Source organism: Argopecten irradians, chromosome 9, assembly GCF_041381155.1.
Source record: "Argopecten irradians isolate NY chromosome 9, Ai_NY, whole genome shotgun sequence".
Lineage (NCBI taxonomy): Eukaryota > Metazoa > Mollusca > Bivalvia > Pectinida > Pectinidae > Argopecten > Argopecten irradians.
This window is the reverse complement of record NC_091142.1, coordinates 3,985,811-4,004,088: the sequence shown is the minus strand read 5'-3', so window position 1 is coordinate 4,004,088 and position 18,278 is coordinate 3,985,811. Positions and strand designations below refer to the sequence as shown.

Here is an 18,278-nt window from a genome sequence, read left to right as displayed (position 1 = left end):
CCAATGCTTCATTTGCTTCGTTTGATTTTCAGATAACTTTCATCGATCACATCCTCCTTACCTACCCGATATCATCCATGTGTTCAATGTCCCTTTTCTTTGATTTCTTCTTTCGTCTCCTCGTATGTTGTTCCTCAGTCATAGCCACCATGGCCGATTCTAGTTCTTCGTCCTGATGCTCTCTCTTCTTTTTCTTCCTTGATTTTCGTTTATTCTTTGGCTTATCTGGTTTTATTATGGATTCCGACATATTTGGTTCACTCAATATAGCATCTGCCGATTCTAGATATATTGGTTAATGCAACTGTGGTTTCTGGTGGATTGGTAATGCATTTGTCATCATTGAAGCCTTTTTCTGTGCTAGGGCTATCGGACATTCGTGGACTTGGGTTCGAGGTTTGTTTAACTATTTCAGCTTCTGTGATTCCTGTGCTTGTCTTCGAATATTCTTTGTTAAGCCTTCCTTCCTGGTTCGGTTTATTGGATGGCCTAACGAGGATATCTAGTCTTCTGTCATCAGTGTCTGTCTTCAACTCTGTTGTTCTGTTCCAATATGTCCCGTCGTTCGATAGGGCAGCAAATGTAACATCATCATATTCATTACATTTATCGTCGGCTTTGTTGGTTTTATTCAGACGATGACTGCTTAATAATCGAAGGAATAAATCAGCAATTTGTTAAAAGATTAATAAAACCCGTAGAAGTGTATTTATATCGATTTATCATTAGCCTCATACTATAAACCAACATAACCCTTTTTATTTTTGATATTCCGTGGACGGTTAGAACTTAAAAATAAATCGCACTGTAAATTGTTTTAACCGCCTTTTTTCTTTAGATTGTTTAATGCAATTGTCATAGACATGTCGTTTACTTGACAACATAAAAATAACCTTCACCATAAATACAGTTTTATTGTTAAAAGAGTTTACAATAGAGGCACAATGATATGGCTTATAAAGGTATTCGAATCAAGCATTATATACATATACCATTGCGTTTAACTCTTTATAGAGATATTTCAATCGCGGTGGCCGAGTGGTTAAGATGTACCGACATATTACCACATGCCCTCCACCTCTGGGTCGCGAGTTTGAATCCCATGTGGGGCAGTTGCCAGGTACTGACCGCTGGTCGGTGGTTTTTTCTCCGGGTACTCCGGCTTTCCTCCACCAACAAACCTGGCACGTCCTTAAATGACCCTGGCTGTTAATAGGACGTTAAACTAATCAAACCAATTGTAACAACTGTCTTTACCTGATGTCCTGTTTTTGTCTTTTGCTTTTCCTCCTTGATTTGTTCTGCTCCCATCTGTCATTGTATTCCTCGGTAATAATCGCTAGATCTCCGATTGAACATTCTGGCTCAATTTTTCTTCGTTTTCTTTTCCTTTTCGTTTTCTTCTTCTTTCGTCTCCCTTCATCAGCTGAAATATTCGACGGCTGCTCCGAGTCACATTCCTGGCCATCTTCTCTGATCGACAGATTGTTAGCACCAGTATCAGTCGCCGGTTGGTTTTCGTTAGATACCCAAAACTTGTAGCCTTTCTCCACGTTTGGGGTATACAGGTTTATATCGCTATCCAGGTTTGTTCTTTTTGTTTCATTTTCTGGTTCGATTTGAACCCTACTTTCCTCTATATTTGAATACTGACTGGCAATGGTTGTCTGCTTATCATTGTTATTGCAGGAATCATTAACCGATATTGTTCTTTTAACTTGATTGCTGAAACATATAAAACGCTCGTTGGGAGAGCAATATCGGATATAAAAACTCTAAAAATTATCCAGATATATGTATTTTCATGAAAACCTCTCGAGGTCATATAATTGAATTTCCAGAATATCTAGCTCAAAAGGTTAGCCCGCCTGCCTAATGATATAGAATTATACCGCGGGTACGACTGATGGAAACAATAGGCACAGGATGAAAAATAAAATCACATTTGTTTCATGAATGGAGAACTATAAAACAAACATATGTATCTTATTCAACTTTATATCATATACTTTTGAATAAACTTATTATGATTTAATAAATATCGGATCTTACATGAGTAATAACTTCATTATATTGTGCCTGTCTGACGTGACTATGAATATCCAGCCAATGAAAATCGCTCCGGATAATGTTACACTAGTGACATATGCGAAAATATTACACTGGCGAAATCACTGGATATCAGGCGGATTATGTGATAAATAGTATTATGAATAAAATTATTAAATGTTTTATTCACCTCATATTTGTCTTTTTGAAAATACACCATAGCACGCAGATAAAGATACATGCAAAGAGAGATCCTGTGACCGCTGATATAACAATGGTAATGACGTCAGACGCAGGATCTAATGTTTCTGTGTCACTTACAATACAATCTGTAAATCAAGAACAAAAATGAAATAAGATGTGTGTGTGTGTAAAAATATGTACAACATGTATACAAAAAATATAATTCGAAGATCCTCCACCGCTGACAAATAGTATGTTTTATCATTAAAAGAACAGGAGAATATGTATTTTCCTTATGCTACTTACTTTTCTCTATAACCACCATTGAAAAGTTTGAGCTTGCATTTTTTTACTTCAAGATTAAAATATCAAAAATGAATAATGATGTACCGGAATGAAGTCCTGGTTGCGCGTGCATCAAAAGCAAATGATCAGTATCGGTTATGCTCTATCAGCGGTGGAATATCTTTAATGAAAAGTGGTAATTTTATGCCAAAAACCAAAGACACATTACGAAACAACTGTCCATTTTTCAAGATGACAACGTATACCCTTTATGACTTTTTGTTGTTTCCATTACATCAATCACTTACCTTCTTTAGTAGAATTTGACCACATGTAAAGGTCCTCTCTGGGTCTACATTCTAAACATAAAGCGTCCTCCTTGTAGGATCCTTCTGGGTAGCATGTCCCGTTAATGAAACAAAATCCGTCCTAAAAATACAAAAATAATAGCACATCAAGCTGAAATATCATAAAACTTTGACTTTACTTACGGAAACTTTAATCAAACAAAAAGGGAGATAACATTTGATATGAAATTAAGGAATCAGATAAGGATATACATGTATACGAAAATCGTAGTTTTATTATCAAAGAGTGAATAAATCATGAATATAACTGAGTTGTATGTTGTATGGCGTCGTTTTGTGGTGTAAATGGAACTGTTGCGATATGGTTATTAACACAATGTTACGGGGAATAAAGAAAATATTTAATTGTATTTCAAAAAGGGAACAATGTGTTTTTGTTTGAACAAAACTCTTTTCTATCCAATATGATAGAATACTACTTATACTGCTTTCATTTGTATTTCAACCGTTACAACGATATACAAACCTTGATGTAAAATGTGATTACTCCAGAACTATTAACATGATACTGACATGCTGTATCAATCACGACAAAATTGATTGCTTCGCTAAATCCAAATCCGTCCACAGCAACAGACACACTGTACTCGATTCCAAGTCGATCGGTTGGAGTGTCTATTACAGGTAGCTCACATATAATGGCAAACAAGGTATTTAAATCCGCTGTTACATTCAACACGTCAAGTGTATGACTTATCTCTCCGACTAACGTCTGTAAATACAACACAGTGTAGTGGTTATGTGACATATCTACAATGAAGTTAAGCAAATTATAACAAGAGATTGTTTTACCGATATTGCAATCTGCAATGTAAGCTGTGGGGGAAAGACATTCGATTTGACATATCAATCAGTTGTTGAAAACAACTCGTGTAGCTTTACGTTATATTTGTAGTAATAATTTTTGCGTTGCTTTTTGTAAAATTTTACTGATTTTTTTTCATTTCTACCAGTCACTGGTATCACTTCTACCCGATAAGCAATGTCGGACCAATGCCGTTCTCAGTTGTGATACTAAAATACCCACATTTAAAAAAAATATATTTACTTTATAATTGCACCTGCTACCCCTACATAATTACAAAAAAGGAACCAAATTTGAAATATTATCTTTTCACTTTTTTCTAACGACTCACTTGCAGATACATATTGGAAAAATGTTTTGTTCAAGTAAATAATGTTTTATTCTTCTTGAATGTCCAGCTTAAAGGAAATAGAAATGGAACAACTGGTGTATACGTTGTAGTATAATGTAAGGGAAAGGCTTTATCTTTTTATATGTAACTGATGTTACTCACAACTTGACAACTGAATTGACAAATGATGTCGACATCAGAAGGAAATTCCAGTCCCTCTACCACGACGTAACTATAGCCGTCATCAATATTATAGAGATCGCCACTCTCAATCCCAAGAATCTCTAGAGGTTTGCTGAGGTCAAAGGAACAGTCGTCTGAGGCAAATCGCTCCTGGCACATACATTTACCTGTATTGAATAAATAGTTTCAGAAGGACAAAAAACATTTCTATTCTTTCATTAATCTATTGCACAAGTGATAAGCTTAGCTCACCATACATTTTATATTTGATTTTATTTCCTAGTCAAAATTGCGTCCTTGTATTTCCCTTATGTATATGTATTTATTGTGACGTCATGTGAAAACGACGCGAAAATAAGACAAGATAATGACGTCACAATCGATGCTTCTCTGTAAGGGGAGATAAAACGAAATATGTGTATGTGCATAATCCTGTACCGACATCATCATTATAATTTCGTTGCTTTCTTTACTGTCAAAATATATTAGCATCCATCGATACAAACCTCGTGCAATCCATATAGTGTCAATTCTTAAATTTTAATTATTACTAATGAAGCATACGAAATGTCTCAAATTGACATGAAGCTAAATAAAGTAGAAACCAGGTATGATTCTAGCATTTCAAGATATTGATCATAAATGATCATATTCAATACCATAAGTATCCATTGGTTTTATTAAAACGTCTTTATCATTTAATCCAATCATTTAACTGTTTCCCAACTGCTTAAGAATTGATTTTATTATGACCAAGCTTTTGCAAACAAATCTTCGGAATATCGGATAATAAAATGAATCCACCATCAATGGTATTAATGCTTTTTACATGTCCAGGGAATGTCCTTACCGTTCGAGCAAGATCCACGTTCTGAGCAGTTTAAAGGGCAGGTATTATTCCTTATTATGTTACTTATATCTGGGTTCTCCTCCTGTAGAGTTGTATTCTTTTCTAACGTCTCTAGACACAAACTTTCACTTCTGTCTATGGCAAACTTGATCCAATGTTCGTCTCCAGTAAGCTTTTTAAATAAAAATTAGTCTTTATTCGATTGAAGCCATATTTAGTTATCTAAATATGCACCTGCATATAGAATGTAATGTTATCATTCAGTCGTCAGATTGTTGTATATTGGAAACCTTTCCGATACAATAAAAAAGTCTAATTTAATGCGCTCGTATATACCAGGCATTTCAAATTATTTCAAGGAAAAAAAATTAAACAAGTGTTTGTTTAACAAAGCAGTCGTTCTGTCACAACCCTTATTTGCACACTCAGGATTCTGAATGAATTAGAATAAAAAGAATAAATGAATGTATACAGTATGTGGTCTCATACAACGTATTGCTGCAAGTTGGCCATTGCGTAATCTAAAGCCACGAATTACAAACTGAATTCAAGAGAAAATAATATCAGGTAAAATACCAAATAAGTAGTATTTGATTCTATTTTATTCGAGTACACTAATTTAAAAATTCAGGTCCTTACCAAGAGATCTGCTGCGCAGTTATATATCTCATCACTGACTGAATTGAATCCAATCTGAGAACAGGCTTCGTTTGTAACGGTATTCAGGGCTTCCGTACATAGCCGTACAGCTGCGGATTCATTAAATACTGCTGTCTGCAAAAGACAATATCATTTTTCTCCTTTAACGAAATTACATATATTTACAAAACATTAAATATTTCACAAATCGACAGGGTATAGTAGGTTTGTAGAAAAAAGAATGGTTTGGGCCCCCTTTGGCCCCCAAATTAGTCTTATTTTCAAACCTATAAATTTGTGATTAGGTTGATGAATTTCAAATATTTAGGACATCCCTGATCTCATTGATACACTAGCTACGTATTATTGTTCATGCAGTTGTTTTATCAACTATCCGACATATGTATCAATGAAGCACGTTTATAAAGTTGGTCATTTTTTACCTATTTTTGCTCATAGGTTTTCATTATAGAAAAGAGAGGGCATTCTTGGACTATTTTAACTTCTCCTCAATGCGTATCTTATTCTCATGAGACACTAAGTGTGCTCAAATATTTCTTCGTGAACAACTATCAAAATTTAGACGAAAAATAACCCAAATTTCACATTTCCTTAATCTATACTTATTTTGATTGGCTGCTATCATGATGTCAACTAGAGCGGTCAGGAGAGAAAATGACTTATCATATATGAATTATTTGAAATATAACAGTCTAGTTTCGTAACACTCAGTCGATCATTTGATGTATTTTTTGTGATTGATTACATATCACTATAAACATTTGACAAATCTCACGAATTTAAGGAATAATCTATATGTTTTCTGTATAATCTATCTTACGAAATCATCACGGATACAAGTTAACACTCATCTTATATACTTACCTGGTTATTTATATCAGGATGTGGATAAGTGTTGGTATGATTTTTTCTCCACAATGTTTGTTTATTGGTAGTACATTTCACTTGCTTCTCCGGATTAGAACATGTGGCGTACTGCTTCGAGGAACATTGAGACGTTCCATTGATGTCATTGTTACACGTCTTGTGTGACTGAGGGTAGGAAGGTAGAGAGTCTGTATCGATGTCAGTGTTAAGTAGATTATCGGTTGGGTTTAGGCTGTAAAATTACAACATAAATAAATAATTAATATTGGAGTCATCTTTTTTAAATTATTATATTGTAGCTGCTGCTTATGCAAAAAAAAGTTATATGAATTGTCATTGGTCATTGGTACACTACAATGTCAACTACCTTTTTGTTTTCTTCTTCGAATACAAACATTTGTTAGTTGTTTTTTTTTTTTTTTTTTTTTTAAAAAGGCAAACAAAGCAAACCCAACAGGCTTAAAAAGAATCAAGAAAGAAAAAAATGAAGAAAAAAAAGAAAAATACCTTTGTTTTGAAATAGTAATGTCATTGGGTGAGGTAATCTTCACTAACACAGCAGAAATAGTTTCGATATACCAATTTCCAAAACAAATATCAATATCAGTCTCCTAATATTATTGAACATTGGTATATATAGGTAACAAGGTACACAAAAACCATTAAAACCCTTGGATACCATGATACCAGAAATGATAACTTACACGTCAGTTACTGTCATAAAAAGCAAAATTAGGTACTTAAGTATAAATAGGTTTTTATAGTAAAATAACATTATAAGCAGTATGAAAATGAGTGTCATTGAAACAAAATGGATCATTTCGATTGGTCGACGAAAAGGAGAAAATATTTGAAAATACATATTACGAAATGCCAAATCATTTAAGTTTTTTGAAAGCAGTTAAGGCCCAGGGGTGTTAAAATAAGGCATTAAAAGCACAAATATTTGTATATCCACGTTCTGTGAAGGCTTAACGTCTAGAAATAAACCTGACATATAGAAATTGATATGATTGGTTACTTGCCTATACGACTGCGTGAACGTGTTTGGATGGTAGACCCATCTACTTGACAATGGTTCCTGACAAGGCAGACTACCACCTTTACTGACACAATCGTTCGCTATGTTTCCATCAAAGTTCCCGCAGAGACCGGATATTCTCTCCCTGTATTCATGGACTGTGGGTGTTATGTGGATGTCTATGAGGCCATAGCGCATTCGCAACCACACGTGGATGACTGAACCAGTCGGTAAATATATCTGAAATATGAAAAAAACACAATATATTACTAACAATTAATAGGGCATATCTGTCCAATTCATATTTTAGTATATTAAATATTAAAACACAAATAGATGCCTTCATAAACTACAAAATCAATTCATAGTCCATAACAGTCACCAGTCCCATAATAAGAACACCAAAAGAGTATAATTGTGATCCGAAATTCATTTGAAGCCTTGAAAGCATATGAATGGACCCTTCACCCATCACATTGTGCCCAGGAGCCTTTCTATTATACAGAACCTCAAAGAATCCCATTGGTCTGTGGCATAGATAATTGAATGTGGCATCCAGATGAGTAAATCAGGGCTCACTTTGTATCGCAAGCTTTATCATATGAACAATCAATTTCTAATGTTCTCAAAAGTATACTTTGATGTAAAATTGACTGAAATCGTACAACTTTAAAATTCAATCTTAATTTGTATGCGATAATTTTGATGCCATAGAATTTCTGTGGAAAACGATACATGTGCTAACTTGAAATTTGCATTCTCTAAAATCATCATTTGATATAATTAAATAATTGCAATGTAAGTTTTGGCTTACAAAAACCGTAAGTGGGTCATCTCTTTAATAAAAAATAATATTGCTAATAAATAAATAAAGCTGTTTTTAAATTGTTAAATGAAATGAATGTTATAAACTTTGATTATAGTTTCCGATCAACAAGTGAACCCTGGTGTACACCACCGGCGGATAACATTTATTACATAAAGCACAGGCTCTTGGGACCATTTGAATGTCCTAAACGATTGTATGTTCTAGTACTATAAAACAAAATTTATCCTTGTTTTCTCATATCAGTTCGTTATCAAAGTTCAATGATCATTACAACAAGCCCTTTGGAAAGCCCCATATATAGCATAACGCCAATAGATTACAATTGTCAAGATAGATAATAGGCTCCCTATCATCCTTTTCATACATTTTCTATCCACATAATTATATATAGATTACATATTTTTGTTTTAAGATATGATTTTTTTTCACATGTAAGGTACGAATGATTGTAAAGGGGATCATCTAGTTCATATAAAATATATCTTAATGATAAATGGGTTTTTGAGAAGTGGTTTTTGGTGATAAATATTTTAATAAGTTAAGATTTTTTTTTACTAAGAACTGCTTTGTACTTACTTCATAATTCGCGTTTGATTTTTTGACCACTGTCAGAACATCATCGAGACATGATTTATACCTAATCCCACGCTGCCCATTACACAGGTAAATTTCAAACACATCCCTTCCAGCAGCCACTACAACTCCACATGCGCAATATGGGGTTCGTCTGTTGCCATTACATGACGTGATTTCGTCTTGTACCTATAAAACATGTTGAATATAATAGAACAAAAGTCATCAGAACAAAAGTTATTGATAAACCCCTTAATTACTGCGAGAAAGACAATTTGCTTCCATTTTATAGAGAGCTTCGCGATGAAAATGACAATTTGGCTATTTCACATTAATGTTAACATTTATCTTAATCCGTGGTCATTAACCAAGAAGTTCTATTTTCCCTAACCATAAGATGAACATACTTGTATTGGAATATTTTCATGTTTAAAGAGCAGAAAGCTCCCACCGTATTGTAATTCGTAATGCCTGTAAAAGAAAGAGAAAAGCTATATCACGAGTACTATGATAAAATTGTTACTACAATAATACACAGTTAATAAGATAGTTAAAAATATTCATTGTTTCGTGACGAATAGCAGTTATATTTCTTTTTGGAATGCGTGAATGGAATTTTCAGGAGTGAGTGGAATATAAGTGTTATTCAAGAAGAAACAATGAATATTATATTTATTACTTTTTTACTGCATCTCTATTTTAGGGCTAAACTAGTCCAACGGGTATAATATTATTTCAATTTGTCACGATTTCCCCGCTAAGTCATTAAAATGAAAAATCTGAAAGGAAAAATGCATGTAATATTATATTTTTGACATTTACCAAAAGTTATTCCCACCAAAACGATTTTTCACTGTAAATGCTGTGTAATGATTGGACAATACTGGGTGAAAATGTCAAAAGTAATATTTGCACTCTGGGAACCTTATTTTTCACTTAGAGAAATGTAACAAATTTAAATAATATTAATTTCCTTATATTACACTCATTTCTATTAGTTAGATCTTTGAGGTTATTTTTTTAATAGACCAAAAGAATGGTACGTCACGTATTATGACGTCACAAATACAGAACGTGGGAAATTTATGAGCGGCACAGTCATTGGCCAAACTGAATTATCGGATAAGATATCAATGCGCGACAACTCGATTTGTTTTAATTGTAAAGGCAAATAAAATTTAGGAAATTGATGCTTCATTAGTACCCGAATGAGTTATCTGAATTAAATTATAAGCATTATTCTCAATATCTTTGGGGGTTATGAAGTCATAGACAAAAAAACGGACGAACATTCTTATTCAAAAACTAATCACGTCTATAAAGAATGTCCTTCCTTTTTTGTCTATGACTTCAAACCCCAAAAGATATTGATAATAATGCTTAAATATTCTATAGGCCACATGCAAATATTCATAACCTGGTCATAATTGTATAATAGGTAAATGCAGCGGCAAGACCAAGGCTTGACTCCAGGACCTCCTGAAATACCTACTGACCGATATTATCTTGTCCTATTCCGCTTCATATATTTCAACGGGTTTTGTTCTTGTTTTTAATCAGTCTGTGGCGTGCCTTCCATTGTATTGTGTTGTAGTTTCATTTTAGATAGAGAATTCACATAAAGCATGTTTAAGATTTATTGTTGTAAGCAATACATCAAATGTCTATAATGTTAAGACTTCCACAGTACTGGAGAAGGTCATTCAAAATTAGGTCGGCATCCTTTGAATATATAGCATTTTTGAGTTGTTACTGCTTTTATATATTGTCTATAAATTACTTTGCAAATTATAAAAAAATAACAAAGCGCAGCGGAAGTACATGGTAAACAAAGAAGAGTTCATATCTTCTTTTGAGTTTCTTGATATCACAACAGCAACTGAAGAAAGAGACAATACTTACATTCCATCAAACGACCTCATATGGGGATCACAGACTACATAACAGTATTTCCCCTGCCAAATATGGTCATCTGTCCCTCCGTTCACGTTTACCTGGTATGAATCAAATAGATCATACAAATGACGCTCAGTGTTCAATTAGACATTTCAGAGCAATCATTTCTTATCGGCTTCTCTTTTATCTTTTTATCATTTTTAGCTTCCAAAGTCAATATATAAAATAGAAAATTCCATATAGTATCAAATATTTGAATATAGTCATTACCATATTAAAATTGAATATTACTAACCTGGACAGAGTCTGATGTTACATGTTCCCAGAACTGATGATGGGAACTAGATGCTTCTATATGGAAGAGAAACTGCAGCGTAGTCAGACCATATATCCCCTTCATGCTTTCCACAGAAACTAACTCGAATGAGTAAGATTGTGGAGTCCATATATCACTGTCAGTAGCTGTTGTCAATCCCTGTATTTCTATAGCATCCAGCCCACGGTGTTGTATAGTGTTGCTGTGGCAGACGTCCTCTGTCGATGTTTTTATTATAGAGAGTTTAAGTTTACAGTCGCCGGTACTCACGGCCAATGACGAACTAAGGGTACATCCAAAAGGAACAGTCTGTTCAAAGTATACTGTACTGCTTTGGCCACGTTCAATAGAGATCGACTGATTCAGTAACTACAAAAATACAAATATACCGTTCGTCAAAGTAAAACAAAATATCAAATGTCCTTGGACTAACCAATAGTGCGAAGGAAGGTCTACACATTTTGCATGTTAATTCAAACTATGAAACGCCAACATAATTGTGGAATGCGTTGTGTCTGACATATATATGCTGTGTATAATTACCTTTATTCCTGCATAGAATCCCTCGCTGGTTCCTAAAGACCCAGTTTGTCCATTACTAGATATTCTTGCCCCAACAGTGCATGAAATCTGAGAGAGATTAAAACAATTATATTAATTTTAGATAACATTGCATTTAAGATACACTTATACTGGAAATACACTTAGAACAATATATATTAAATATCAATGATAATACATATTTTACTTGCTGAAGAAAATGACCACCGGTTTTTAAACCTTCTACTTAAAAAAAACTTTGCAAACCTCCTACAATTCAATATTCTTCCTATCGTAAGTAAAATATTTTCTAACAATTATTTCTTTTTTCAGTTTATAAAATCTGTCATGTAAGTCAGGGAGGTCCTGTTAGATACTGTTGTTAGAAAGTGTAGCAGTATTCTAATTATATCCCAGTGGGCATAAAGATTTAGCATTTTCACTGAATTATATACATGTCTAGTGTTAGTAGTCAATAGAGGCACGCCCTAGTAAGTGCCCGGTAGAAAGATTCCCAGTGCTGCTGTACTTACAAATGATACGTGATTCGGCTCCAAGTTCATGAAACAGTCTTTAGTTAAGTCTTAGCCAATCACAGCTTGCGTTACAAAAGGTTACGATATTTTTGAATGGCTGATCAAAAACTGAAGTCTAAGACTGTTTCATGATATGGGGACATGGTCTAATAGTGAGAGGGGTTGGACATAAGATATTGCAAGACAAAAAGATAATTATTATTTATATTATAGTACACATGATTTTAAGTTACCGTTATTCCGGCTTTGAAACCAAACTTTGACATGAGAGTGTCCTCTGTGACGGAAGCCTCCGCGGTGTCGTAAACCATCAGCTCGGTTCCAAAGTTAACATAGCTTCCGTCCACGTAAAAATAGATTACGTAGAAATAGGCGTTGTTTTCGTATCTTTCGAAATCGCAAATGAAACGAAGGAAAGGTCTTACTTCAAATTCATTTTCATTGTGAGGCATCAGGCTATTGTTCCATTGGAGGTCAAACTTGACTTTGACATTGGCTGGTTGATAGCATGGAGGGGAATCTGTTATAATGGAAACACCGTATACGTATAATATAATTAAGATTAGTATTAATGACTGTAAGACAGAATTTCAGGCCAGTTAAGTTAAAAACTTACCCTTTCAGCCACGTCATACGGCCATGTCATAATAGCATAAGACACATGCATATGTGTAAAATCACTACCATTACGTCACATACAGTTTTGACGTCATAATGTTTTAGATATAGAGACGAAACTTAAGGTATAAAGGTTTCTGATAAATATAATCTTACACTCGTTACTATATATTATGAAAATTACCGAACTCGTTAAATAGTTTGATATGCCACAAACCTTTATGAAATTATAGAACTCCTTTGATAAATTCAATTTCACATAGCCATTTACGTAAGATTATCCAGGTATATAATATATATAGGTATTATACATAAGTATATTTATGTATAAAACAATATTGACTTATAGGTAATATATAAGTCTAGGATAATTAAACATGAACGTGAACAATATTAAGGTAAAACTTTGTAGAATGAAAAAAACATTTCTATAAGATATGTGTTTTGTTTCTATTTGTTCTTTTTCAGAGAATTTGAATGATATTTGGTGTGTTAATAGCAATAACATATTTCGGAAGATGGGACGCTGATTTCAGGTATTTGTCAAGATGGCCGTCATCATTATACACTCAAGTAAAACGGGGATCATGAAAAAACAATGAGACGATTGGTATGTAAATATTGATCTACAATTAGCAATGGTTATAGGAAGTGAACAATAACTAATCTAATGCAATAAGACGCAGATAATGAGACATGCGAAGAGAGATCCAGTGACCGCTAATATAGCAATAATTATGACGTCAGAGGCAGGGTCTACTGTTTCTTTGTCGCTTATAACACAATCTGTTAACCAACAACAGAAATAAAAAATAAGATGTGTGTGTAAAATTGAATAGCAAATGTGTACAAGAGATATAATTCAAAGATGTTCCACTGCTGACAAATAGTATGTTTTTCTCAATAAAAATACCAGGAGAAATAGTTACTTTCTTTACTCTATACTTTACGACCATTGAATAGTTTGAGCTTCTAATGTTACTTCGAGATTTGATTATCAAAAATAATTAATACATACAGAAAAAAAATCCCGTTGCGTTATGTTCCATATGGAATGAAGTACTAGTTGCTGGTGCACCAAAAACAAAACAAGTATAATATTTAATATGAAATAATCACCAATTATTTTTCAAATGATCAGTATCGTTTTTACTCTGTTAGCGGTGGAACATCTTTAATGAAAAGTGGTGATTTTATACTTAAAACCAAAGACACATTACGAAACAACTGTCCATTTTCCAAATAGCAACGTATACACTATATGACCTTTTGTTATTGTGTCCTTTACATGAATCCCATACCTTCTTTAGTAGAATTAGACCACATGTAAAGGTCCTCTTTAGGTTTACATTCTAAACATAAAGCGTCCTCTTTGTAAGATCCCTCTGGGTAGCAGGTTCCGTTAATGAGACAAAATCCGTCCTAAAGATAAGAAAACAATAGCACATCAAGCTAAATTAACATAAAATATAAACAAAAAACTTTAATCAAACGAAAAGGGAGATAACCTTTGATATGAAAATAAGGAAATCAGATAAGGGTATATACAGAAATTTACATCTTCTACAGAATCCTATCTTTGCTATTAAAGGGGGCATAACTCATGACCATAATTAGATTGAATGTTGCATGGCGTTCGTTTATTGGTTTAAAAGAAACTGTGGTGATATAATTATTAATACAATATCACCAGGAATAAAACAAATATTCAATTGTATTTCATAAAGGGAAAACAATTTGTTTTTGTATGGACAAAACTCTTCCAATATCTATTGTCTATCCAATATAATAGAACATCAGTTATATTGCTTTCATTTGTATTTCAACCCTTACAACGATATACAAACCTTGATGTAAAATGTGATTATTCCAGAACTATTAGCATGATACTGACATGCTGTATCAATCACGACAAAATTGATTGCGTCGCTAAATCCAAATCCGTCCACAGCAACAGACACGTTGTACTCGATCCTAAGTCGATCGGTTGGAGTGTCTATTACAGGTAGCTCACACATAATGGCAAACAAGGTATTTAAATCCGCTGTTACATTCAACACGTCAAGTGTATGACTTATCTCTCCGACTAACGTCTGTAAATATAACACAATATAGTGGATATGTGACATATTTACAATCAAGAGTGAAGCCAAGCAAAGTGTCAAAAGAAACTGTTTTAACCATATTGACATATGCAGTGTAAGACAGTACGATTTGATAAATCTATCAGTAGTTGAAAAACGACTTTTGCAGTTTTATGCTACGTTTGAAGTTGTATGTTGATTTTTTAGGTTTTTCTTCACTTATAATGACAATGTTTTTTGACAGTCACTGGTATCACTTCTTCTCGGTAAGCATCGACTGATAAATGCCGTTCTTAGTTGTGATACTGAAATATCTACATATATAACTGATATACTTTCTGAACGTACCTGCTGCTACTACATAATCGCAAAAACAAATAAACTGAAATTTGAGATATTATCTTTTCATTTGTTTTTCTAACGAAACACTCGTAGATGCATATTGGAAACGGTTGTTCAAGTCAAATCTTAGTCTTTAAAGGTAATAGTATCTAAGTATACTTCATGCTCAATATAGAGGAAGTAGAAACGGAGCAATTGGTTTATCCGTTGCCAGTATAATGTAAGGGGAACGTTATTAAAACATTATTTTTATCTGTACGTAATGCTTGACGATACTCACAACGTGTCCACTGAATTGACAAATGATGTCGACATCAGAAGGAAATTCCAGTCCCTCTAACACTACGTAACTATAGCCGTCATCAATATCATAGAGATCACCACTCTCGGGGCCAAGAATCTCGAGAGGTTTGCTGAGATCAAAGGAACAGTCGTCCGAGGCAAATCCCTCATGGCACATACATTTACCTGCATTGAATAACTATTTTTAGAAATCAAAAACATACCTTTGTTTTGATTAATCAATTGCACAAGTGATCAGTTTAGCTCACCATACAGTATACATGTCTATTTTATTTTATTTCCTAGTCGAAATTGCGTCATTCTATATAACAGAGTTATTTCCCATGTGGTTAGGTATTTATTGTGACGTCATGTGGAATTGACGTTAGTTTGGCTCTCAAGATAATGACGTCACAATTAATACTTATCTGCAAGGGAGATGTTCATAGTATGCAAAGACGGAATATGTGTATGTGCGTATTCCTGTACCCACACAATGATCATAATTTTGTTGTTTTCTTTTTTTCTGCCAAATATATAGCATCCATAAATACACAGCTAGTGCAATCAAGTATCCATAAAATGTCAATTCTTCAATCTTATTATCACTAATGAAGCATACAAACTGTCTCAAATTTACATGAAACTAAATAGAGTAGAAACCAGTTATGATACTAGCATTTTAAGATATTGATCATAAATGATTATAATCAATACCATATATATCCATTGGATTGATAAAAAACGTCTTTATCATTTAATCCAATCATTTAACTGTTTCCCAACTGCTAAATAATTGATTCATTATGGCCAAACATTTCCAAACAAATGTGTGGAATATCAAATAATAAAATGACTCCATCATCAATGGGATTAATAGTTTTAATATGTTTAGGGAATGTCCTTACCGTTCGAGCAAGATCCACGTTCTGAGCAGCTCAGAGGGCAGGTATTATTCCTTATAATGTTACTTATTTCTGGGTTCTGTTCCTGTAGAGTTATATTCTTTTCCAACGTCTGTAGACACAAACTTTCACTTCTGTCTATGGCAAACTTGATCCAATTTTCGTCTCCAGTAAGCTTTTTAAATAAACGTAAAATTGGTCTTTCGATTGAAGACATAGTTATTTTTCTAAATATGCATATGTTTATAGAAAGTAATGTTTCAATGAGTTGTCACATTGTTGTATTCTCGAAACCTGTCCGATACAATAACAGAGTTTTATGCGCTCGTAGATGCAAGGCATTTCAAATTGTTATAAGGAAAATACAATCAAATATAGGTAGTGTTTGTTTAAAAAAGCAGGAGTTCGTCCACAGCCCTTAACTGCACACTCAGGATTTTGAATGGCTTAGAATAAACATACTAAATGTATGTATACAGTATATGGTCTCACACAATAGGGACCGCAGAATCAAACCAAAAATAGATTCCTGGAAATCCCCTTTTGGGCACAAGATTTCATAGAGAGGTGAATGTTTCGGAGCCTGCTGATTGGGTATCCAGGGTGCATCAGTTTCAAATGTTTAATGTGTGGGTTGGGCAATACATGTAGATGTAAAATATATAAAGAAATTTTAAAATTCTGTCAAGTGTGTATCTGACAGGGGGAGGTAATCAATATTAGAATTTCATGAATATTTTGGTCAATTTTTGGTGCGGAATTCAACATAAGATGGCACCCCCCACATAAAAGTTTAGCAAGATGGTAGATCTTTATTTCTTTTTATTCACAGGTATGCGAGATGCCATTCTTCAAAATTAGTGACAGGTGACCAGACTTGAAAACTCCATTTAACCTTGACAGCGGCAAACGTTAATATATCGTATATAGCGAAATCATTTGGTTCTGCGGTCTCACAACGTATAGTTGCAAGTTGGCCTTTGTGTAATCTAAAGCCACGAATTACACACTGAATTCAAGAGAGAGAAAAAACATATCAGGACAGATACCAAATAAGTAGTGTTTTATTTTATTTCTTTTCAAGACTCAGATCCGTACCAAGAGATCCGCAGCACAGTTATATATCTCATCACTGGTTGAATTGAATCCAATCTGAGAACAGGCTTCGTTTGTAACGGTATTTAGGGATTCCGTACATAGCCGTATAGCTTCGGATTCATTAAATACTGCTGTCTGCAAAGACAATAACATTTTTCCCCAATAACGAAATTGCATATCATTACAAAACATTAAATATTTCACAAATCGAAAAGGTATATTCATTCTGTATCTCATTATAAAGGAATAGTTTGAGCCCCCTTTGGCCCCCAAATTAGTCAAATTTTAAAATTATTATTTTGTAATTAGGTTGATGAATTTCAATATTTAGGACATCCTTGATGTCATTGGTACACTGGTTACGTATTGTTGCTCATGCAGTTGTCATCTTAACTATCCGACATATGTATCAATGAAGCACGTTTTTAGATTTGGTCATGTTTTACCTATTTTTTGCTCTCAGGTTTTCATTATAGAAAAGAGAGGGCATTCTTGGACTATTTTAATTTCTCCTAAATACGTATCTTATCCTCATGAGACACTAAGTGTGCTCAAATATTTCTTAGTGAACAACTATCAAAATTTAGACGAAAAATAACCCAAATTTCACATTTCCTTAATCTATACTTATTTTCATTGGCTACTATCATGATGACA

The 18,278-nt window shown here is 33.6% G+C and overlaps 1 protein-coding gene across 4 annotated transcripts in view; it reads right to left on the bottom strand.

Moving 5' to 3' along the window:
• LOC138331117 (von Willebrand factor D and EGF domain-containing protein-like) overlaps positions 1-18,278 on the bottom strand; it is a 43,843-nt gene that overhangs the window by 843 nt on the left and 24,722 nt on the right. For 2 of the 4 annotated variants that reach the window (XM_069278579.1, XM_069278582.1), the window contains 21 exons: positions 17,622-17,756; positions 16,527-16,698; positions 15,617-15,804; positions 14,758-15,003; positions 14,212-14,332; positions 12,526-12,812; positions 11,760-11,846; positions 11,196-11,585; positions 10,907-10,998; positions 9,412-9,475; positions 9,008-9,193; positions 7,607-7,842; positions 6,579-6,813; positions 5,694-5,828; positions 5,055-5,226; positions 4,184-4,371; positions 3,352-3,597; positions 2,826-2,946; positions 2,240-2,378; positions 1,258-1,725; positions 66-645 (listed from right to left, as the gene is read on the bottom strand). In XM_069278579.1, the coding sequence (XP_069134680.1) occupies positions 258-645; positions 1,258-1,725; positions 2,240-2,378; positions 2,826-2,946; positions 3,352-3,597; positions 4,184-4,371; positions 5,055-5,226; positions 5,694-5,828; positions 6,579-6,813; positions 7,607-7,842; positions 9,008-9,193; positions 9,412-9,475; positions 10,907-10,998; positions 11,196-11,585; positions 11,760-11,846; positions 12,526-12,812; positions 14,212-14,332; positions 14,758-15,003; positions 15,617-15,804; positions 16,527-16,698; positions 17,622-17,756 (4,296 nt within the window). In that variant the 3' untranslated portion in view covers positions 66-257. Of the gene's footprint in view, positions 1-61; positions 646-1,257; positions 1,726-2,239; positions 2,379-2,825; positions 2,947-3,351; positions 3,598-4,183; positions 4,372-5,054; positions 5,227-5,693; positions 5,829-6,578; positions 6,814-7,606; positions 7,843-9,007; positions 9,194-9,411; positions 9,476-10,906; positions 10,999-11,195; positions 11,586-11,759; positions 11,847-12,525; positions 12,813-14,211; positions 14,333-14,757; positions 15,004-15,616; positions 15,805-16,526; positions 16,699-17,621; positions 17,757-18,278 lie in introns of all 4 variants that reach the window. The other 2 variants (XM_069278580.1, XM_069278581.1) reach the window with 2 other exon arrangements.